The sequence below is a fragment of the Apus apus genome, chromosome 23 (assembly GCF_020740795.1).
Source record: "Apus apus isolate bApuApu2 chromosome 23, bApuApu2.pri.cur, whole genome shotgun sequence".
Classification (NCBI taxonomy): domain Eukaryota; kingdom Metazoa; phylum Chordata; class Aves; order Apodiformes; family Apodidae; genus Apus; species Apus apus.
Genome location: NC_067304.1, coordinates 763,508 through 788,001, shown reverse-complemented (window position 1 = coordinate 788,001; position 24,494 = coordinate 763,508). Strand labels below are relative to the sequence as shown.

General features: G+C 49.7%; 2 protein-coding genes across 5 annotated transcripts in view; both read right to left on the bottom strand.

Moving 5' to 3' along the window:
• Positions 1-6,494, bottom strand: part of IPO9 (importin 9) — a 42,111-nt gene extending 35,617 nt beyond the window's left edge. The window contains exon 1 of the mRNA XM_051639120.1: positions 6,276-6,494. Within this exon, the coding sequence (XP_051495080.1) occupies positions 6,276-6,459 (184 nt within the window). The 5' untranslated portion in view covers positions 6,460-6,494. The remainder of the gene's footprint in view (positions 1-6,275) is intronic.
• Positions 6,495-12,104: 5,610 nt separating this feature from the next.
• The window catches only part of KDM5B (lysine demethylase 5B), a 62,220-nt gene continuing 49,830 nt past the window's right edge, over positions 12,105-24,494 (bottom strand). For all 4 annotated transcript variants that reach the window (XM_051639085.1, XM_051639087.1, XM_051639086.1 and 1 more), the window contains 7 exons: positions 22,066-22,245; positions 21,553-21,711; positions 18,581-19,066; positions 16,179-16,290; positions 14,731-14,885; positions 13,886-14,212; positions 12,105-12,990 (listed from right to left, as the gene is read on the bottom strand). In XM_051639085.1, the coding sequence (XP_051495045.1) occupies positions 12,853-12,990; positions 13,886-14,212; positions 14,731-14,885; positions 16,179-16,290; positions 18,581-19,066; positions 21,553-21,711; positions 22,066-22,245 (1,557 nt within the window). In that variant the 3' untranslated portion in view covers positions 12,105-12,852. The remainder of the gene's footprint in view (positions 12,991-13,885; positions 14,213-14,730; positions 14,886-16,178; positions 16,291-18,580; positions 19,067-21,552; positions 21,712-22,065; positions 22,246-24,494) is intronic.

The following is a 24,494-nucleotide window of genomic DNA, read 5'->3' as shown; positions in this document are numbered from 1 at the left end:
TTTTCAGCACACCTCAGAAAACTACAACAGTATTTTCCTCACTTCTCAGCAAAGGGCAGAAAGATGAAGTGAAATCTTCTCAGAATCCATGCTGGTTTTAAGTGCCTCTCTTGAAATCCCTTCTTTAGAACATCTCGCTACACTCAACAGGTCTGCAGCATTTCACAGTGCAATAATGTCCCAACATGGCCATTTCTTGTTTCAATTTCCCTGTTAAAAATCCAGTGCAATGTTAAAATGTTAAGTCCTGCTAAAAATTCAGATCAATGTATCAATTCACAGTATTTCCACCCACTTCTGCCCATCACCCATTCTACTATGATTCAAGTTACGGCCAGGAGACCACTCGTACAACCACACATTGTGGTCATGTTTGCAGATTCACCAGAATCTCTCCTTCCACACAATACTCGGGTTTTATGGCATTAAATAATGTATTCAAGGAGGTCCCCAGGAATTGCCCGACACCATGTTGGGAAGGAGCTGACCGTAAACAGAAACGTGCTGAACTGGTGGCTTCTACAAGTTTTGTGCTATCATTATACTTACAATTGTTTTCCTAATATAAATGGAGACCAAACCATATCATGCAAACATCATCAGAGAATCAAGGGAGTTTAAAAGCATCAAACTGAACATGCTGAGCCACCAACTCTGGAATAGAAGACACTAAAAGAAAATGTACAAGACCTGTAAAGACTCCTTCAAACCAACATGGTGGTCTTCCACACAAGGACTAGCCTCAAACAAGATGGACAAAAAACTTCAAAGAGTGTCAGCATGCCCAGATTGACACGAGGCAATTTGCCAAGGTCATCACCATCTTCACAGCCACCTGCACGTCTCTGCTTCTGGCAACAAATGACCTTGGAAAGGACTGAGCTGAAGATGGCTTCACATACAAAAGATGTCACAACATAAGCCACACTGGAGACAGCCCTATAATGCCCTCTCCACCTGCAAAAAAGGAACACATAATATAGACAGGCAATTCTCCAGCCTGGAGCCATTCATCTACCACCACCACACTTCCAGAGCACAAGAGCCAACAGCTCAGAGGCTTAATCCCATCACCACAATATATCAAACTCGTTATATAACCAGGCAAGAAGGTGGTGGCATTTTTCAGCTGTGTAAGAAGTTGGCATTAAAACTCAGAAAATTTAGAGGCATGTGTTACAGACACTGCTCCACTTCATAGGGTGGAAGTGTGAATCCTGCTGGTGGACATGCACCTCCTTCAGAGTGACACTGTCCCTGCTCTGACATTCCAGGAGATGGCCTGACCTCTGTACGTGTTCTCCAGTAAGAGATTATTTCTGCACATGAAGGAATTATCCTCAAGTCAGGTGGCATCAGTGGTAGAGCACACGTACACCATCTGAGGGGGTGTGTATGGTGTTACCTGATGGAGCAGATAAAGGGGGAATGAAAGAACTATCTTCACTTCACTGGGAAGAAGTTGGTGGAGTCCAACCAAGTTAGACACACACACAGCAGCACAGCTCCACCAACCAGAGCTCTCCTTTCCCCTGCCTTCCCCCTGAACAGCCTCAGACAGTGCTTTTATTTTTGTTCCATTAAAACCGAGAGACAACAAAGGTTACCAGGTGAACTTTCATCTTTTTGGAGACCAACAATCATGCATCTCCCATCCCCAAGCTGTAAGGTGGTGCTTATTTTCACACTTTCTCAGCAGAGAGAAGACACGGTAGAAGAGGCTGAGTCACTGGGGACACATTTGGAAGCTGCTAAAAGGTGACATAGCAAGAAGAAGCTGCCACAATGTCCCTACTCCAGAGTTGACTCCCCTGTTCCTCCAGAACAGCTGTATCGAGTCAGACAGGAGACTCCTCTTGGACAGTTCAGCCTGTTCCAGAGGCTCAGCTCTGGTTGTGCACGTCTACCCATCCCTGTGTATAGGCAGTGCCCAGACCCACCATCACCCTGCTTCAGGGAGCTCCACTTGTGAGCATCCTCACAAGAAGCTGAACCATCGTGACCTAACCAAAGCCTGCAGGGAGGAGAGTGGGCACTGACTGGCACGAGGCAGCACCCAGCACTGGGGAGAGCTGACCCCTGCCTTGGCTTAACTAGTTACACAACCCCACCTCCAAGCCTCTTAAGTGAAGAGGTGAGGGCAGAGCAACACTCCCCCCAACACACCCCCGGAGATGTTGAAGCAGGTGGTGTATCTCACCAGAGTGTTGCATTGTTCCTGATGAGTTCTCTCTTCTAGGAATGTGAAATGGTTTTTAAACATTTCTAACATCCAGCACTCAAGAGTTCCACAGTTTACACACAGAGGGAAACAATCTACTCCCTTCACTTTGAGATTAATTTTCCTCTGATCTTTAGAGCCTCTATCTCTGCTAACTCTCTCCCAGGCAGAAAAGTCAATCCATTCACTGCTGCTCAGAACAGAAGCTCTTGCTTGTGGCTGTGCTCCGTTTTCACTGTTTATCCCTCCGGAGAGCAGCAGCCAGTGATGCACAAGCACCGGGGCTGCAGAAGCAGGAGGAATTTCTGCTGCGCTTTGTTCTCTGCTCCCTCCTTAACGGCCCATTTGGCACCCGGAGCAGGGCAAGGCACTGAATGGATACTTTCAGGAAACATTCCAGGCTGACAATGGGATTTCTTCTCCCACTGCCAATAGTTCGGGCAGCCCACTGCTTTTTAAGATAACATCTGAGCTGTCTCCTCCACCCCCAGCATTACTGGGCTGACCCACACCTGCCGTTTGCACACTCAGCTCACTCTCGTGAAATCATACTGTCATTTTTGCCACCAATTCCCACTCTGGCCAGAGCAAGCAGCACCAGCAGCATTTCAGTTTATTAAAAAAATTTCAGTAAGGGAATTTTCCAAAAGCTTTTTGGCAGTCCCAGAACTCCTTCAAACAGCTCTTCTATCAAACATGGACTGACTCTGCCACAACCATCTCATGTACCCTGCTCTCCTCATTCCAGCTCTTGATACCATTCTAACTGTTGCAGGCAGTGCACAAGCCACACTGCCCCATCTGTAACACCCCAACATCCATCCCCCACCTCACAGCCCTTACTGAAAGCTGTCCTGTGGTTACCAATTCGCATTTATCTGGTGCCTACGTGACTTTAACTGGCAAGTTTTACAGAAAAATTAGCAGCATGGTAACTTGGTGTTTGAGTCCCTTTAAAACTCTTGGAGATCCATCTGCTCTTTAAAGCAAACTGATAAATGAAACTGCTTCTACTGGAGGTGGGCTCTCTAATGTGTCTCCTGTAGAGGCTGTTCAGCATGGCAAGTTAAGCCAACACCAGCACCAAGAACCCAGCTGTTCTGCAGCCCTGTGCTACTTGAATGTCCCCAAAACACATCAGTCACCTGGTGGCTACAAATACCTCCCAAATGCTTCCTGCTTCTGCAACATTTGAAAGCACTGTAAATTTTTTTCTTTAGCAAGTTTTTCCTCAGTTTTTGTTTGCCTAGATTCATTTATTTTTTATTAAAAGTGCCAATATTTGTGCTCTTTCTACTGCCCTCCCTTTACACTTTCAGCATCATCTTTACACTGCTTAATGACACATTTTTTCTTTAAAGTACTTCTGACACACATGATGTGTGTTTCTTTACCTCCATAATCCAGTGTTGGCAAACACTGCATTCCTTGAGCTCTTCCTCTTGTTTTTTGCAGGTTTCTGCACACCAAAGACAGCACAGAAAGGAGAATATTGCTTATTCTTCCCATGCTGCTTGACTAGGACAAGAGAGAAAGAATCACAGAAGGGCAGAATAATTCAGCTGGAAGACCTCAGGACGTCTCCAGTTCAACCTCCACGATCAAAGCAGCATCAAGTCAGGTCACTCAGAGCATTTTCTAGGCAGGTCTTAGAAATCCTCAATGATGGAAATGGCACAGCTTCCACAGACAATCTGCTCCAAAGCTTGGCACTCCTCACACAGAAAAAAAATTATCCTTATATCCAGTCTGAACCTCTCGTTTCAGTTTGTGCCTTTTCTTTCCCCCTCTCCCACCCCCAGTGACTTGACAACCTCCTTATAGTCACCAAAAGCTGCTGACAGATTTCTCCCCCAAATCCTTCTTGTCTCCATACTGGAAACCCTTCTCTCCCATCGTCTCCCCAAGTGCTGCAGTTCCTCAGCTGACTTGACAGCACTTTGCTGAACTCATTCCCATTTGTCACTGTCTTCTACTGGGAAGGTGGGTGCAAAACCAGAGCAGTTATTCTAGATGTGGTCTAACAAGTGCTGACTAGAGAGGGCTGATCACTGCCTCTGACCCTGTTCATACAGCCTGGGTTGCAGGTGGCCTCCAGGACACACTGCTGGCCCTGTCCAGCTCACTGGCCACCAGTATTTCCAGGCCCTTTGCCACCAAGCTGCTCTCCAGCACAGCACTGCCTGACACACATCCCTGTGGTGGGTTCTCCTGTATCAGGTGTAGAACCTGGTATCCATCTGTACTTGCTGAACTTCAGGAGCTTCCTCTTGGTCCCTTCCTGCAAAGCTCTCTGGACAACAGTAGTGAACTCAAGGACATCAACTGCTTCCCCACCATTTTGGTGTCACCTGGATATTCAGTAGCCTACTCCAGGTCACAGGTACAGGCCCTGCACAGACGTGTATCCTGCAATCCTCTGGGACTGCAACCACAGAGAAGTACAGGGTGACTTCAGGATATTTGTAAAACAGCGAAAAAATGAAGTGCAGATAACCCCACTCCTTTTGCCCTCAACATTATCCACCAAATGTAATTCTGTTGCATTCCCAGGCTCTCAAGGGGACCTTTAGGAACATCCACCACCTGGAACCCTCAAAAAATAATCTTTTTTGGTAATCTGTTACCCAAACCATTACACAAACTTGATTTCATTACCTGTGATAAGATTCACACTGTTTGGGGGCAAAAAAGTTGCCACCAAAGAGCATGGTGACTGTAGGAGCTTTGCAAGGCAAAGGCTCTAAGGGTCAATCAACCTCACAGCACTTCCAGACTCACTACTGCAATGCACTAAAACCTCCAGCACAGATTAACCCAACATGCATCAAGCAAGACTCAGCCTGAGAGTGTCATCAGCCTGGGACAACCTTGGGCTGCACAATCAGGAACATGTTATCAATTTGCCTTCCCTTCATCACCCCAGTCTCATTCCCAGAGTAACCCCAACACAACACCACCTCTCCTGACTCAGTCATGCCCTCACACCTTCCTTCTCTTTACCATAAACTTTCTCCAATAACATTCATGAGCTAAAGCTCAGGGTCAGGAAGATTTTAAAACACTTTCAGAATAGCATGATCAGACAAAGGCAAAGCTTCCAAGAGGATCCATGAACAACCAACCAGCTCATCAGGCTGCAAGGCCACAGGCACAGCTTGGGGCAGTGCCCAGCTCCTGTCACCACCACAACACCTGCAAATCTACCAGTGGTTTCTAGAGATTCCAATTATTTGGGATGGGTCATAAAATTGAAGCTGATGCAAAATAAAATGTTACCATGAATGGGTTTTCAAGTGTAGCTTCTACTCAAAATAAGCAGCAAGTGCATGAACTAGCTTAGAGCCATCGTAAAAAGGCCAGATGAGTAATGGCATAATTAGAGACACAGCTTGAATCTGGAGTCCATGCCCTGCTCTGTCTCTTCCGAGCCCTAGGCCAGCTGCCATCCAGCCCCAGTGTCTCGCATCTCCCCAGCTCTCCACAACAATGGAGCCCCGGCCTAGGAGCTTCACGCAAGAGCAGCGTGCAGCTCCATCCTGACCGCACACGGCCTGCGGGGCCTGGGCAGCTCACCCCGCGCAGAGGGTCCCTGCGGGAGCGGGGCAGGGCGCGGGCAGCTCCCCGCGACGCCGTGTGAGGAGCCCTGAGGCGGAAAGAAGCGCCCACGGCAACAGCCCTGCTGCCTCGCCACCCCAGCGGCCCCGCGCCCCCGGCAGCGGCCCCGGCGCGCTCCCCGGGCACACGCCGTCCCACGGCCGGTGCCTCCGCCCGGTGCCGTGCAGACCCTGCACGGCGGCCCCCGCCGCGGGCCGGAGACGGCGAACCGGCAGCTGAGCTCCCGGCGCTGCTCAGGGAAGCGGCGGACGCCGGCGGGACGGCCCCGCGGCCCGGGCGCTGCCCCGGGAGCTCCGGCCGAGGCCCAGGCGCGGCCGCGCGGTGCCGGTACCGGGAAACACTTCATGAAAACGCCAGCGGCCCCTCCCCACCCAGACACCGCCAACCCGCCCTCCCCCGCTCCCAGGCCCCCCGGCGCGGCCCGGGCCTCACTCACCCTCCGTCACCTCCAGCACCTTCACCTGCTCCTCGGCGGCGGCTCGCACCGCCTGCACCGGGCACAGGATGCCCGTCAGCGTCTCCACCAGCGCTTCCTTCAGCCCCTGGGCCACGGGCCCCGCTCCGGGCCCCGCTCCGGGCCCCGCTCCGGGCCCAGCGCCGCCGCCGCCGCCTCCCGCCATCGCCCCCCGCTCCGCCGCCACCGCGCGCGCCACACGCCGCGGCACGCAGCACGCAGCACGCACCACGCACGCAGCACGCAGCACGCAGCACGCACGCGCGAGCGCCCCGGGCCGAGCGGAGCGGCGGGCGGGGCGGAGGGGAAGGGCGGCGCGGCGCTCACAGCGCCCCCTGGCGGCCCGGAGGGATGGGTGGGCGGAGCGCGGGGGGCGCCGTTACGACGCGGGTTCGAGTCCCGCAGGGGGCCCCGCCGGGAGCCCTGCCCGGGGCCTGCCCTGCCCGGGGCCTGCCCTGCCCGGGGCCGGGCCTGCCGCGGGGCCTGCCCTCCCGCAGGCTCCTCCCGCGGCTCTCCCGCCCCAGCCCCGGGAGCTGCGGGAGGCCCCGCCGGCAGCTGCTGCGGGGCCGGTCCCCGCCGGAGCGAACCCGCCGCCCTCGGGTTGCGGGGGGTGTGAGGTTCTGCGGGAGGCGCTGCGGGGCTGGGACGCGAAGAGGCCCCGGACCTGCTGTCCCTGGGACTGCCCCGGAACGCAGAGACCACCTCCAGGAAGCAGAGGTTGTCCCTTGGTGCGGGTGTGTGCGAGGCTGGGTGCCGGGTGCCTTCCCACACATCCAGCACACCCAGCAAGGTTTTCATGACATATTTATACAGAAAACTATAAAGCCAGCAAAGCCTCCAGATCCATCCTCCTCACATGATCACATGTAACGTGGTCACGTCAGGTTTCTGCCATCGCACGGGGTTGGGGAAGGGCTCTTCACCAGGCAGGGCCTTTCTGACCCAGGGGAGTGATTTTTAGTATTATAATGACATAATGAGCTAAGTCCACCAAAAGGACACAATATCGTAAGCTCTGTAACTCCCAACCACCTAAGACCAGGCTGCTCCAAGCCCCATCCAACCTGCCCTTCAACACTGCCAGGGATGGGGCAGCCACAGCTTCCCTGGGCAGCCTGGGCCAGGCTCTCACCACCCTCACACCAAAGAATTCCCTCCTTATGTCCAACCTCCATCTCCCAAAGTGTTAGCAATTCTATAAATCATTGCAAGTGCCAAAAAGCAGTATTATGCTAAATGCTTTCTGACACGAAGGTCAGTGAGGGAGCTGGTTTTGGCAGGTCTGAGCCAGCAGATCCCAGGTGCTTTGGAGCGGGATGTTCCTGGGGGTTCTGAGCCCAGTGTTTGGTTCTCACTCCTCTGCTCCTCCCCTTATGACAGTGATTTGTGTATGAGCACAGCCCGGGGCCAGGGTGAACACAGGAAGCACAAAAGAAGCAGTAGTTGTGTTATAATCCCCACGCTGGTTCTGGCTGCTCTGGGCACTGTTTACTCCTTCCCTGCAGGTGTCTTACGATTTAGACTATGCACAGTATGTGGGAACCTTTCAGGAGGAAACCTTTCCTTCCTCTGGCTGAGGAATTGTTCTCCTTGCCCACGACACTTTCTGCTTGAAAGCTACTGGAGGGTTATCAAGTGATTACCTGGTAATAGATGTGCTACCATGAGGAGTATTTGGTTTTTAGCCTTGTCCAGGTGCTATTTAATGCCTCATCACTTGTGCACATCCTTGTTTTCCTCCTACAGACATCCTGTCCCCACCCAGCCATGACTCTTTTTTGTGTATTTGTTAAATTCCAAGGCAGCTTTGCCAACCTCTTCCAACCTGGAGTCCATTCCTCTGGGATAACCTGTCCAGTCACATTCCCACTGCTCCAAAATCCATGAGACAGGCCCAGGACTATCACACCAGACTTTCTGCAGGCACCCGGGGCTGGCTGGTGACATCAGGACCCAGGTGTCTCTGCAAGTATTTGAGGTCATTTTTGTCCCTTCTTACCCATCAGAACTGTTTCCTCTGCACTCACATTTTGCAGAAAACAAGGGTGAAGTTCAGGGTCAGGAGGGGTATCCTGGAGCAGTGCTTGTCTAAACCCATAATGCTTTTTGCTCAAGTGACCATACAACTGCTCTGAATGCTCCAACTCATCCTTCCATTGTTGCAGATATTACCTTTATTTGAATCTCCCAGGTTTTTCAGGTCTGAATTCCCATCTATTCTGTCTACCTCTTCACATTGTCTGTGTAGACACTTTCCACAAAGCCAGCAGGCTTCTCTGCATTTTACCTCAGAGCCAAATGGGTTCCGACATCTGTCTTTTCTTGGGACATGCTGTAGCTAAGACAGGTCAGTCACCACAAAAAGTTCTATTATTAGCATGAACAGATACTTTCTGATGAGCTCCTTGTTGCCCCCTCTGATGTTTCAACTCATGGGCAAGGCCCCACAGACCTGTGCCACAAAGACCCCACAGGAGGACCTGCAGCCCATGTGGGATGGGTGCAACCAGCAGAAACCCTCCAAAGGAATGAGGACCTGTGCAAGGGCTGGCACAGCATCAGCCCAGTGAGCAGGCATTAGCCCAGGACACTGCCTGGGACGTGCTGAGCTGGCCCCACTTGGTTAAAATTTAAGCCCAGGCAGCAACAAGAACGTGAAGCCCCGAAAGCCCAACAGACACCAGAGCTGCCCAGACACCTCCCAGAGACCCTCCAGCATTTTGCCCTCAGCAAACCCAGCCTGATGGAGACACACGGCATGTTCTGCAGCCAGGGAGCTGCTGTTTCTGCTACTTTTTGATAAAGTATTTACACATTTTGAGATGCCCAACTCACTCACAGACTTCAGGAGGCAACCACACACACACACACAAAATCTGGTCCAGTGTTGTGATTAAACTGCCAAGTACCTTTAAAACCATTACTTTAAGTAGTAGGATTAACAAGTATTTCAGAACTTGAGAAACTGCACTATGTAAGCTCATGAAGCTGCACCTCTTAATTTAGGGTATGTCAGTACTTCCTTTCAACCACCTTTCAGCAAACCTTCCTCTCAGCACTTGCAATTGTCTGGCCCCAGCAGCATCTCACATCATCACACTTGTTGTTTTTTTTTTTAATTTGTCCCTTCCACCCAAGACCTTTTTACTGGAACCCACTTGATACCATTTCTGTCTGTCTCAAACAGAAGCCAAGTCTTGAACCTGCAATACTACTAATCCAGTGTGACTGCTTTATCTCCTCTCCCAGGCATAGCTTTTATTTTTATTGATGCTCCTCCTCTGTTGCCTTTAGAGACTGACGTTTACATCCTAGAGGAGAATCCTCAAAGGAAGGATAAAGCTCTTCAAGGCTCAGCCCTTCTCTGGGAAAAGCCCGTTCATTTCTGGACTCATAGAAAAGCCATCTCAGCTCATCCCTGTTTCTTGCAGGGAGTTGCTGCCTGTGGGTGTGTTCTGGAGACCTTCCCTTTCTAAACGCCGTGTGACACCTGTGGTCATGTCCTGAGCTGAAACTGCTCCTGACTGCTCTGCTGCCCGGCAGGAGCTGGCCCACAGCCCTCCCTGCATCCCTCAGCTCTAACACAGAACAGCTTCTGGGTCAGGCTGCAAAATGAGCTGTTTGTCCTTGCATTGTTTCCTTGAATGTGTGTATTTAGTGAGTGTTGCTGCCCATCTCGCCCCGGGGTCGGGCTGCCACATGCTGCTGAGCCCCACCCTGCACTGAGGGGATAATTTCAGTTCTGCTTTTCCCCTCCTGGGGCCATGGGAACACACGACCCCATAGCTGGGAAGGGACTGTTCTCCCCAAATCCATGCTCTTTGAATACCTCTGTTTCATCTGTATACACAACAATAGGTGTTGTCCCTAAGGAATTAAATCCTTTTCTGTATCTGGAACCCCTACTCACGTTCCTTTCTTGTCTCCTCACCCCAAAGAAGAGGTCTCAGCATAAACCATCACCCAGCAGGTGCTGCGGAAGGGAAGGACTGATCCCTTCTACAGCAAATCCTTGGCAAGCTCTTCTCTCCCAACGCTCTTCGTTCCACACATTTTTTGTCCCTGTTGGTGGCCAGTTGTGCTGCCCACTCATCACACCAGGAGTGCAATTCCAGCAGCAGTTTCTGCCTGTGGAAAATAAACCCTGAGTATTATTGGGGTGTAAGCAGAGAAAATGGATGGCAGCTTAGGTGGTGTAACTGCCCCAAATCTCGTTTGCTTCCTGCAGAGATTCAAGGGTGCAGATCCACGTGGATACCCAACCACCCTCTGTGGATCAGAACACACAGGGACCATCGTTCCCAGTTGTCCTTCAAAGCTGCCTCCCATCTGCCTTTGATTCCCAGCCGTCAGGGACAGGATTCAAGGCATACCCAGTGTGTTGAGTCAGGGAGCCACATAATCCTTCATTTGCTTCCCAGAGAGCCAGGACAACGGGCTGCCCTGCAGATGGCTCTGCTCTCAGACAGGGGTCAAAGTGCTTGAAAGTCCAGTTCAAACAATGTAGGAACTTTTCAACCAGGTGCTGGAAACACACCTCAGCACTATGGGCTGGGTTTAAGACCAGAAGCAGGTGGACCAAAACCCCTGCCTCTCCTTCAGGTCATGTTGGTGCTGTACGTGGTCAACCCCGATGCAGCTGGGCACCTGTTGGTCTCTGCTGATGCTCCTCATGTGGCATGAGAAAGTGCACATCACAGCCAGGTTGTCTTCCCCCCCCACCAGATCACCTGTGACAGGCTGATGATTCTTTAACAGTTAAAAATCAATGTGAGACTCAAGCATGCTCCATGTTCAAAACCACCCCTGGCAGGAGGAATTCCTGCAGTTGTGGCTCCACACAGAGATGCCCCACGTCACCATCAGCCACTCGTGCTCAAGGGCTTTGCCCTGTGCCCAGTGATTCTGCCCATGGGAAAAGGGCTGAACCCAGCAGGGAAAAAGCTACCAGGGAATTATTGGTGGTGAGCAGAGGGAACACCAGTGCTGGCACATTGCTAGAGATGACAGGATGTGTAAGGACAACACTCTCTGATATAAACATCTCCTATGCCTCTCATCTTCCAGGGCTCCAGATGGCCCACCTTTGCCATCCCACCATAACCAGGCCATTTCCAAAGGAGCAGAAGCTAGATTCTCCACAAGCCATGGATCTCCAGGTGCAGCCCCATGTGGAGAGCCACGAAGGCTTGAAGAAACACCCTCTGCCCTCAGTGGTTTAGTCCCCTTGGAGGCAACATGGCTGTGCCACCACCTGCACTGCCCCTGCCTCCCCCAGGCCAAGGTCCCTCAGCAGTCTTTCAATAGTAACCAGTCCAGGAATTTCCTCATTCCTCAGGTTTTCAGCCTAAATCCAAACAGAAGCAGCTGAATGGAGCCTGCCTGTGGCCAGGGAGACTCAGTGGCCAACCAGCAGCACCTGCTCTGCTGTGGAGAAAGTCCCTCTGTCCAAAGCCAGCTGGACAAGGCTGGCAGGAGCTGCCCCACAGCTCCTGTGGGAATTCCCCATTCCTGCCCCTGCCACAGCACAAACTGGAGTTTCAACCCTTTATTCACCCAACCTGAAAATCCTTTCAGTTTTGGAAAAGCTTCAGAAAATACCTGAAAAATGTGTGGGTTTTTTTTTTTCTTTTTGGTGTGAGTAACATGATGATCTGCCTTCTCCTCCCAGACCTGAGTAGACCAGTGAGGGAAGAAACTATCAGGGCTTTTGCATTTCTTTTTTTGAAGATGGATTTTTCCTGAGTAAGAGAACCCACCAGTGCCATTGGGATTGATCCAGAGGGAAATGAAACTGCATTTCAAACTCTCTAAAAACACCAACATTTAATTTTATAACATAACCAGGGGTTTATTCCACAATATAAACTGCAACATTTGATACAAGCTACCCAAAAAAGGAGAAAGCCAAAATACAGCTGTGGCAATTACTTTACAGAGCTTTTTGTTTTTGTTTTTGTTTTCCTGTCTTCTACATCACTGGGCCCTCAGTGACACCAGGATCTACCATTTGCTTTCTGTACATCAACCAATGCTAGAAGCAACACGCTCTTCAGAATTGTCATTCCAGTCACTGAAACCAGACATAGAAGTTATTGCTCAGATAAATAAACCTAATCTACGAAAAACAAAGTGGAAAAAAACCTAAAGTCTCCAAAGAGTTAACAGAGTAAACAGGGATTTCCTCAAAAGAGGATTTATTGGAAAATTCATGGTGCAGGTTCATTGTTTGTTTTTGCACCTAAACCAAGTTGAATTAAATATGCCGGTAAATCCCAGAGAGGTCATTTAATGCTGTACAAGAAAAGGTGCAATGTCCAAATGCCTTCTCAATTGGTGGAAACCCCTGCTCAACAGTCAGCATCTCAAACCTCAACAACCACAAACAGATCAAGGAAAAATACAAAAGTGTCAAAAATGGTTTTGAGTTCTGGAAAATGATCCCATAAGGATAGAAGTAGCACCATTTGCAATCTGGTTCTTAAACCAGCCCCTGTGGCTTTATTGGAAAACTCTGATAACCTTTTTCACTCCAGTCCTGAATGGTTTATGGGGAGTTTTACTTCCGATATGGACAGTCCTTCCCAGAGCAGCTGATGCAGATGTAGTCCTCCTTCTCTGCCATCTCTGGAGAGATGCCCACACACACCTGGTGGAACCACTGGTTGCAGCTGCCGTCGCACTGGACCCAATCAACCTAAGGAAGAGCAGACAAGCTGGTGTTCAGAGAAGGACCAAGCAAATACAGCACTGAACAGTCATTGCTGGGATCTTCTGTTCTATTTCAGTGAGTGTGAAATGTCCTGTTCTACAACTGGACATTCAACTCCTGCTCAGTCTGCTCTGGACTCCTGCAGTCCCACTCCTCTGAAGCTTCCCTGGTCTCTGACACACTTCCCTGATCTTCCCTAACGCTTTCCCACCTACAGCAAAACTGTTGATGGCAACTTCACCATGGCCCTCCCAGGCTCCTGGTGATGTCCCTCTTTCCCATTTTCCAGTATGGATGGGCCTGTACAGAGCTCCCAGGCACTGCCCCCACCCACAGAAAGGATGCAACCCACCAGGTCTGTGAACACCTGTGTTTCAAAAGCAGAGATGAACATGGTGTCAGCACACCCCTTCCTCCTGATGCCAGGCAGATGTTTTGATAGCCTAACCCAGTCCCAGCTGCAAAGCTGTTCTTGGAGAAGGTGGGAAGGACCTTTAGTAACTGTGTCCCAGCAGTGGCAGACCCTGCTGCTGGGTTGCCCAGTGCCTCACACTCCTTGAAAAGGGCATTTCTGCAGTTGAACAGTTGGAATCCCAGACTGGTTTGGAGTGGAAGGAACCTTCAAGATCATCCAGTCCCAACCCCCTGCATGGGCAGGGACACCTCCCACCAGCCCAGGCTGCTCCAAGCCCCATCCAACCTGCCCTTCAACACTGCCAGGGATGGGGCAGCCACAGCTTCCCTGGGCAACCTGGGCCAGGGTCTCACCACCCTCACAGCAAACAATTTCCTCCTCATGTCTCACCTAAATCTAGATTTAGATGGATCTGAAAGCTAGATCCCAGCACTCACACACCACAGCAGCTCTGCCTCTACTGACCTCATCTCCCTCAGGCTGCAGACAGTTCACAGCAGGGCAGATGGCATCTTCATCCTCTGAGTCCTCCTGCTCAGAGAAGGACATGTCTGAAGGAAGCAAGTGGCTTTCACTGGAACGCTGCATCTCCAAGAGACGCTCCCGCTCTCTCTCCAGTTTGTTTGTGCAGAGATCCTTTGAGTGACTCAATTTCAGTTTCTTCTTTTTGGGTGTTCTTATTTTTTTTACTCTTGCTCTCTTCTCATCACAGAAACTCTCTCTCTCAAAACGCCGCTTTAGTTTTCTCTCCATGTAACTAATTCCATCCTTTTTTCCTCGGCAACACATGTTCTGTTGGAAATATATTTTGGCAAAATTGTAAGTATGCAACTAGAAATCCTCACCCTGCTTTTAGGAACAGGCTCAAAGTGCAGTGCTTGACAGTGTTGCCTTCTCAGCAGAAGCAGGATGTGTAAGGGGAGCAAAGGGGAGGGTCACACTCCAGTAACAAAATTTGTAGAGAAAAAGATTCTCATTCCCTGCCTCTGAGTCCACTGCTTCAGGGGCAGGTCTCTGAGAAAGCCTCAAGAACACAGGGGAAGTGTCAAAATTCAGGATAAATGTATTTTAAAAACAGAGAGTGGCCATAAAAGCCAGACTCAAATTGCAAAAATGCATTAGGCCACAAATTATGTTCAATAGTTCATAACAACTTCAAATTATCAACTTCTTGACCCCTTTTGAACAGGGAAAATGTGTTTTCATGAGAGCACAGACACACACACAAAGCTCTTTGTAAAGCTCACGGGCTCAGGCAGAGCCCCTGCCCCAGCCTGTCCCCAACCCCACTGCTGCTGCCAGACACTTGCCTTATCATTTGTGGGTCCAAGGGATGACCTCTGCTCTGCTGGCAAAACAGGGCTTTGCTTTGTGAACAGGGTCTGGTACAGCTCCTGTATTTCAGGCAGAGAAACCTGTAGCAGCTGGGCTTCCATCATCAGCTCATCCAGCTCTGTGCTAATGACTATTATGAAAGAGGGAGAGAGGGGAAAATGAATTCTTCAATATCAGCACTGATGAGAACTGCACAGATAATGAAAATTCTTCTCTGGTACATAAAAAAAAACCTGTGAAGGAGTTTTTAAAATCTGCAATTGTATGAATTAACTTGTATCTGTTCCCTCTTCACTGCTCATTTTTAACAGCAAGGATAAAAGAAAGATAAAAGGCTTGCACAGCACTGTGGTGCAGCCCCCTTTCCAGGCTTGCATTTCTTGCTGGTTTGAGGATAAGCAATTCCCATCATTCTCTGCCATTTCTCCTGCTTCTGGAGCTACAAGATGTGTGATGATCCCCTCACTGTGTAACAAGTGTGTAAGATGAACAAACTGAGCGGAATCCATAAATGAAGCCAAGAGAGGAGAGGAAGGAAAGCAGAGAGGATGAGCCCTGGAGTCCTGCTGTACCCCCCACTGCAGCCATTGAGCTTAAAACCTGTGTGGGCTGTTGAAGCAGCCACAGCCAGGGCAGGCCACAATCATTGTGTAAATAACAGCTTTTTAATACAGTGTCCTGTACAGCTCAAATAAACCTGACTGTGCACAGGACTGCCTTTCATTTTAACTGTAAAGTTAAGCTGCAATAAATGTCTTGTATGGACTAAGCTGCACTGACTTAAACACAAGAAGGTAAGGTTAGCTAGACCTGTGTCCCTGGGGCTTTATGCATCAGGAGGAAAGAAATGATAAGCAGGTTCTTTTACAGTCATAAGAGAAAGAGATTTCATGGGTCTGTGTCAGCCCAGTGAACCAGAGTCTGCACTGGGACTTGGGCAGTCCTGGGGCACAGCAAGGAAACCCCTCCAGTCTGTGACCCTGGGACAGTTCTGTTGCAGCAGAACTCAGGTGGGCTCTTATCCTATGGATTAAGTAACCTGTGGTCTCCAGCACCACCTCCCTGAACTGTTCCCATCCAGCTCCTACAATTTCCATGGTCCCCCCGTCCCCATCTGGGTTGGCCACAGCCTCCCTGTGCTCCTCACATGGGAAGGGGCTCTTGGCTGATCCCTCTTCTCCTCCCATGCCCCATTTTTCATGACACAGGTGGGAAATGTGAGCTGTTGAGAATGTCACCCTGCTGCCCAAGCTGGACATTAAGTTCCAAAGCTGCTGAGGGGCTGGAGAAGCAACCAGGTGTCCTGCACTGTCATGTGCCTCCCTGCCTCAGCCATCTCCTGCTGACCAGGACACCCTCTCTTCACCAAAACCAGGGGGGGAAAAAAGGGAAAGAAAAAACAAATCAAAGTGAAATTACAAACCATGGAGTGGGATGCAGTGCTGTCCTGTAGAAAATGGAGAATGTAAATATATGGTTCTGTTATCCCAGTCATGAGGCATGGAGAATGACATAGCTCCAATAGTCTGGGAAACCTAGAAAACAAAACAGAACATAATGCATAGATATTGTCACTAAACATGGAGTTTTGAAGTGTCAAATAACTGCAACAGAATTAAAACTGGTTTCTCTTACAATTGCTTAAATCTTGTTCCATCTGTTCAACCCTACACAGGGGCAACAGGCAACAGCAACTTTATTGCCTGAATTCTTAGCTGTGAATTATCATTTCCACAGTGATCAGGACCAGCCCTGGTGCACATGGCAGCATGATCCACCAGAGGAAAGCAAGCCTGGGGAGCAGAGACAGCACAGGCAGGGACACTACAGGGGCAACCCTGGGCTTCTGGAAGCGAGGGCTCCAGCTCTGGAGCTGACTCAGTGTAAATATTACAGCTCCCTGCTTTCTTCACAAGAACAAAGTGATTTCTCACTGTCTTGATCTGATCAAACACCAACACTGTGCTGAAGCACTTCTCTTCACCTCAGCAGGCACAGAGGATACATCCATGGCAAACCATGTGCTTACATATGCGAAGGCCACGTCAGGAAGACACCAAGTGTCTGTTTCCGACTCACAAACATCTCACCAGACACCTTCCAAGATACTGTCTCCCTCCCTATTCCAGTGCCTGGGTCCCTCTCAAAATCTGGCTCTCATCAATTCTCACAGCTGTTTTTCAAGAGAATTTTTCAAACTCATCTAAATGCTCCACATTCTTAACTTTGGCCAGTGCCAAGGAAGCCAAAATCCAGTGGTTACTGCTACGAGCTTCTCTGGGGGAGGGGGAGCGTTGGATTGTCCCAGGTAACAGGGAAAACACAACTGTTCAGGTCAGGACAGCAATGCTGAGACACCAGATTCACCAAATAAACATCTCAAATCCACTGAGACCAGAGCTTTGGGGTCAGTACCTCTGCAGAGATGGCTCTGGTGGCCACCTCTGCCCTGCCCCCAGCACCACTGTCTCCAGGAAGGCTCCATAGCACAGCAAGGGACCCAAGGTCAGGCACATGGTCAGATGCTCTTCCACTGAGCTTCCCAGGGACTTCTGATGGGGAAAATGTGGTCATAAGGAGCTGGCTGAGCTCTGACAGAGTTACTTTGATTTAGGTGGTTTACTGACTTGAGCTCCAGACCACAGAAAAATGGTGAGACAGCTTTCAGCTCTGAGGAACCTCACAGTACCACACCGACCTGATAAAACTGTGCTGATACAACTAACCTTACTGCTTCCATTTCTGCCCCAAGCATCCACTTACCTGCCCAAAATGGTGCAGTTGTTTTCAACCATACTGGTTGGTCTAGTAAAAAGATACTGTCAAACGTAAATTATTGGATAAATTCTCATAGGTGTCTAAATATGATTTTAATTTCTAAAATTAGGCTTGTCTATTTGAAAAATGTGGTCAACACAAGCAACCTGGTGTAGCAGTTACCCGAGAAGCAGCTACAGCACCTCTGAGCACATGGGGCACATTTTATGGTTTTAACATAACTGAGCATGAAAACAAAAGCCACACAGACTAACTTAAGCAGGGCTGGGCTAGGAAAAGTGGTGTTTCAATCCAAAAATACAAGCAGAGTGCATTTCATTTTGGGATGTTTCATATTTTTTGTGCTGCACAGACCTTAATTTCAGATTTCTTCTGCACTTGTTATCTCAGGAAAACTAGAGATGTTAACCTGTTTCTCATTTTGTGCGTTTTGCTAAAAGATCTTCCCTGGGGGGAGTCTGAAGCTCCCTCATGACCACATCTGAAACAGTTTATATAGATTAACTCAGTATGAGTAGAATATTCAGCTTGGGAGTTGCAGTTTAAATGATAAGAAGAAGGAGCAGCAATGGCTGAAGATACCCTGTTGAAAACAACCTCTTCTGAGAGCAATGGACACAGTGGACAGTTTGTGCCTCAGTTACTAATTCTCAGCACTTCAAGCCATACTGAAATACTTGCAAGAACAGAACATGAAGACTAATTGAATACTAAGCATTCTAGAAACAATAGCTTCAGCAACTCTGTGGTTCACAGTGTCACACTAGAGCTTAGCAGCTGAAAGGAGAAGGGAAAATGGGCCCTTTAGGAGCAATTGTTCCCAGGGTTCCAGCAGGAAGGCAAACACGAAGCTGCTGCAGGGGGACACACATCCTGCCTAAGGGTCAGGGCAGAACCCAAACTCGTGTATCTGTGAACTACATACAAACCATCTGCCTTGCCAGTATCTGTAGGCAGATACAAGGAACCCAAACCCCAGGCAGGTGTTCCAGACTGCTCTTGCTGGCCACGCACCGCCCAGGAGCCCCAGCAGCAGCCCAGCCTCACCTTGTTTGTCTCGGGCAGCTGGCCCGCCGAGCCTTGCCATCTGTTGTACAGTAATCCTGAGCCAACTTTGTCCTGTAGAAGTTTTAGATTCCCTGAATACAACATCTGTTGTGCCCTGTGCTGCCAGTTCACAGTTCTCTCGATCATGTAGCGCAGGGCGTCCCCCTCCGGGAGCCGCACGCGGATGCGCTGCAGGGAGGCCAGGAGAGGCAGGATCTTCTCCAAGGGCGGCTTTTCCGAGCGGTGACACTGGGGACAGAGCCAGGCGCGAGGGCCCGGCGCGGCGCTGGGCACGGACACGCAGCCAGTGTGGAAGAAGCCTCTGCAGAGCTCACACTGCACCATTGGGGCTGCCGGCTCCTTCTGGCACACGCAGACCTTCAGCTCTGCCTCCTCCTCCCCAGACAGCACCTTCAGCTCGTTGGCCGCGCGCAGCGAGCGCAGCGCCTCCATCTCCTTGCATCGGGCTTCCCCAAGCGTGACCATCTGGAAGGGAGTGCAAAGACAGGGATGGGATCCCAAAGGAAAGGTTACTCGTTAGGAGCAGGCTGACCCCTGCACAGCCACGTGCCTGCAAGGAGTTCAGCTCCTCAAGAAGCCCCTCACGCCTGTTCAAGGCTTTGAGTGTTTGAAGTGAAGCAGGTTTGAGGATGTGCATCCTTGTGGCTTCAGTTTTCTTCCATTTTCTCATCAGGCCCAGAAATACCGAGCTCACTCCCTTGCAGAAATGCCCTCCTCATTCCCTTCCTCCCGGTTCCAAACCCATGTTTTGTACTACAAAAACTGCTTGCACTAAAGCAGCTTAAATTCTGAAAAAAGGGCAGATTTGGCTTGCAGGTGCTCCTCTGTGAAATGTGCCTCTCAAACACGCAGCCTGACTGTGCAAAACACCTCTGGGTGGTTTTCAGAAGTACAAACTCACCTCTGATCCCACCCTGCACACCCTGTCAGGTGCCCAGGGCTGTGTCCCAACCTTTGTGCTTGCTCAGGGGTTTATAAACAACAAGTGAAATGCGGGTGTACTCCTGAATGTGGAGTTTGCCTTTTCTACACCTGCTCAGGATCCTTTTTTATAAGGAATCTTTAGCATTAGCTGCTATTAAATACAGCAATATATCTCAGTTTCATACAAGAGGCTGTAAGTAGCAGCTATAAATAACAAAATCTCCACATTTTACTATGGATATAAAAATAAATGTCAACAGGAGGGTACATAAATATATACAAAACAGTTACTTCACACATCATGGTTTACAAGATTCTCATTCAAAGCAAGAGAGTTGGGGTGTTCAGCCTGGAGAAGAGAAGGCTCCAGGGAGACCTTAGAGCACCTTCCAGTGCCTGAAGGGGCTCCAGGAAAGCTGGGGAGGGACTTGGGGCAAGGGCAGGGAGGGATGGGATGAGGGGGATGGATTAAAACTGGAAGAGGGAGATGGAGGTTGGACATGAGGAGGAAATTCTTTGGTGTGAGGGTGGTGAGACCCTGGCCCAGGCTGCCCAGGGAAGCTGTGGCTGCCCCATCCCTGGCAGTGTTGAAGGGCAGGTTGGATGGGGCTTGGAGCAACCTGGGCTGGTGGGAGGTGTCCCTGCCCATGCAGGGGGTTGGAACTAGATGATCTTTAAGGTTCCTTCCAACCCAAACCAGTCTGTGATCCCATGATTCAGACGACCCAGTCTTTTCTCCTGCCAGCACCCATAGGGCACAGTCTGTGTCTGGATTCCCAGACAAGGGAGGTCAAACCCAAAAAGCTGAACATGCAGGTCTCAAGTGGTTGCCATAGGTTAAAACTTAGATGTCCCTTATCAAAAGGGACCATTATAATCAAACCCCACCAAACCAGGCTGCTGCTCCACAACAATCATATGTCATTGTTTAATCTGACCACGGTGGAGACTCTGAAATACATCTTTGGGGATCAAGCACTTCACCACCAGCAACTAGGTAACTAAGTCTGCTCCATCCAGAGCCTCTGTTTTACTGACTTCATAATACATGAGGGTTTTGTTATTTTTTTATGGTGTTTGTTTTAATTACAAATGGTGTTGGGTTATTGTATTCTTTGAGAGGATCAGACTTGGGAAAACCCTACCCTATCTTTAACAAGGCTTTGGTATGCTGGGGGAAATAGGTCTCAAAGGTTTATTTTCACATGCTGTGTTAGGCTACAGGCACTGCCTGGCAAATCACTGAGTCACAGAGTGGTGGGGGTTGGAAGGGACCTCTGGAGATCATCTAGTCCAACCCCCTGCTAGAGCAGGGTCACCTACAGCAGATCCCACAGGAACACATCCAGAGGGTTTGGGATGTCTCCAGAGAAGGAGACTCCAGCACCTCCCTGGGCAGCCTGTCCCAGGGCTCTGTCACCCTCACAGTCAACAAGTTCCTCCTCATGTTCAGCTGGAACCTCCTGTGCTCCAGTTTTGTGCCCATTGCCCCTTGTCCTGTCACTGGGCACTGCTGGGAAGAGTCTGGCTCAATCCTGCTGACAACCCTGGAGATATTGGGGAGGGTTGATGAGATCCCCCCTTGGTTTCCTCCTCTCCAGCTGAACAGCCCCAGCTCTCCCAGCCTCTCCTCACAGGCAGGTGCTCCAGTCCCCTCAGCACTTGGTGGCCCTGCCCTGGATCCTCTCCAGTAGCTCCTTGTCCTTCTTGAACTGGGGAGCCTAGAACTGGACACAGTTCTCCAGATGCAACCTCATAAAGGCAAAGCAGAGGGGGAGGTGAGGAGGAGTAAGACTACTCTAGGACTACTTCATGCACAGAGACACCACACATTTTTTCCCACTAGAAGTGGGGAAAATTTTCCAGTTTTGCAAAGTGAGAAGCAAGCACAGAGAAGTGCAGCCCTGCGAGTCCTTCTTGCAGAACAGCAGAGCAAGCAAGAGTGGAAGGTTTGCATGGGGGGCAAACATAAAGATTCAAAGAACTTGCAAGAAAGTATAGTTTGTAAAAGCCCTGAGGCCACTTACTGCAGCTGCAGTGTCTTTGCTCTCTGAGAGAGCTCTTTCTAGGTCACTCAGAGTCTCCAGCTTGGTGCTTTTCTTCTTTCCACCTGGCACTGGATCCTTCAGCTTCTTCTGCTTTCTCTTCAGATTCAGCATTCCAATATCACAGCGAGGACATAAGACCTGAGGGACAGAAAAGCAGGATTGTCCATGACATTCCTCCTGCACTCATCCTGCCCCAACAGCCACATTTGACTGGGTAGAACAGGGATCCCTGCAGTTTCTTCCATCAAAGATTTGGGGGAATAGAACGAGGTTATCTGGAAAATGAGGAGAGCTGGAAGGTTAAAAATTCAGTTGTATAAAATGGACAGACCCCAAACACCTCCATGTCTCATTGCTGGTAACATGGAGACAGCTGACACACTGAACAGCCTCCACATGATTTAATCTGCAAGTCCTGGAAAACAGTAGAAGATTCCAGGGATTGCCCTGAATTCCCAACTGTCTTGGAGACCCAGGGCTGAAATCTCTTACCTCCAGAAGAGAGTAAGGGGAGTTCTCACACAGGAACGTGTTGGCTGCACACTCCTTCCATGCTTGCACTTCTGACACCAAGGACTCCAGCCTGGGCAGGTAGTCCAGATGCACTGGAATGCATCGACCTCTTGTGACAAGTTCCACCAGTGTGTCCAGTACAGGCACACGCCCTCCAACCTGCAGATTATAAATTTAAAAATGCTTTTAAGACACACCACTTCCATAAATCCCAGCGAGTCATTTAGATTAACTGAAGGTAGAGCTTTTAAAAATGAATTTAGAATCACAGAATGGCTAGGGTTGGAAGGGACCTCAAAGATCATGTAGTTCCAGCTGCTTAGACACTTCAGTCACTTCCACTGCTGTTATTTCAGCGTTTGTGCTTCTCATGCTCTAGTCCCTGAACACACAGTCAAAACTAATAAAACACCAGGGGAAGAACACACTGACCAAATGGAAGCTTCAAAATAGACTGCCAGCAATATAAGCAGACTCCCAATCTAACAATCTGCACTGACAGCAGAAAATCAAAAGAATTTTGAAACAGACCCAGAAGGCAGGTCTGACCCCATCCCCAGCACACCAAGAGCAGGGAGCCATCTCAAGCCTTCATGAGCCTCAACACAGAATGCCAGAATCCCAGGGGTTGGAAGGGGCCTGGAAAGATCATCCAGTCCAACCCCCATGCCAGAGCAGGATCACCCAGAGCACATCACACAGGAATGTGTCCAGGTGGGTTTGAATGTCTCCAGAGAAGGAGACTCCACAGCCTCTCTGGGCAGCCTGTCCCAGGGCTCTGTCATTCTCACAGTGAAGTTCTTCCTCACATTTTACGTGGAACCTCCTTTGCTCCAGTTTGCATCCATTGCCCCTTGTCCTATCACTGGACATCACTCAAAAAAGCCTGGCTCTGTCCTCCTGACACTGCCCTTAATGTATTTATAAACATTGATGAGGTCACCCCTCAGTCTCCTTTTCTCCAAGCTAAAGAGACCCAGCTCCCTCAGCCTTTCCTCATCAGGGAGATGTTCCGCTCCCTCCAGTATCTTTGTGGCTCTGTGCTGGACTCTTTCAAGCAGTTCCCTGTCCTTCCTGAACTGAGGGGCCCAGAACTGGACACAACATTCCAGATGTGGCCTCACCAAGGCAGAATAGAGGGGGAGGAGAACCTCCCTTGACCTACTAACCACCTCCTTTCTAATGCACCCCAGGATGCCACTGGCCTTCTTGGCCACAAGGGCACATTGCTGGTCATGGTCATCCTCCTGCCCACCAGGACCCCCAGGTCCCTTTCACCTACCCTGCTCTCCAGCAGGTCGGCCCCCAACCTGTACTGGTGCATGGGGTTGTTCTTCCCCAGATGCACTTGACGACCAGCCCTGTGCAGTTGCTCTGCAGGTTCCCTGTGTCCAGCAGTTGAGCAGCTCTGAGAGGAGATTTCTAAACCATGCAGGGATGTGGGACTGAGAACTGCTCACCCAGAATGACCCCAACATCTCTAAGCAGCAAACCTCCAAGTACTGCTACCAAGCACTTCCTGCAAGTCACAGTGACTTCAGGCATTTACTAAAATCTTTGCAGAACTGAACAAGAATTCCTGGCACACACAGACACATTTTTACATCTTCAGGAGGCAGAATTTCAGAATCCAAACCAAGAAATGAGAGAACACAAAGAACAATTCCAAGTTCTTTCAAGACAGCCCTCAAACAAAACTTTGTATGTAAAAAAAAGTGTGACATGCATTTTGTTCCTTCCAAATTTTGAAGCCTGGGACGACTGGTTTTTTTTAAATAAAAGCTTCTTGACTCAAAAGCAGTTTTTATTAAAAGCCCAATTGAGGTCACATAGGCCTGAAAACACCAGCACGTCAGATCAGAGTTCACTTTATGGAGGAAAAAAAAAAAGGAGGACAAATAAAAAGATAAGGAAGTATTTGGCCACTTGTATCAAAATGTCCCCTCTTTCCTGATCTGTGCAGTCTCACTGACCCCTTGCTGAGTCGGGAACCACTTCAAAAATTGGGCCCAGCCAGGATTATTCCCTGGGTTAGAACCTGCAGAGTCTGCCTGCAGGAGGAACAGTGCTGAGAAGAGGGCAGAGGGGAGAATTCAGCTGCCATTGAACTGTAGAAGAAGCAAGTAACAGGAAAAGGAAACAAACACAGGAAAGGAAACTGGGTCCACCAACCAAACTTTCTGAAAGGTTAATAAACAGATTCAAGCAGGAAGTGCTAAAAGCCAAGGTGAAATCCTGGGTGAAAACTTCGTTCCTGGTTTTCTTTCTCTGCCATCAGCTTTTTGCTCAGCTGAAGACTTGTTTCAGTGTGAGAACATGGCCATGGCCACTAAGCTCAAAAACTGGAAGAGGAAGAAGAGGGAGGGAAGAAGAGAAATTCCATCTCAAAATTCCAACAGAACTACTAC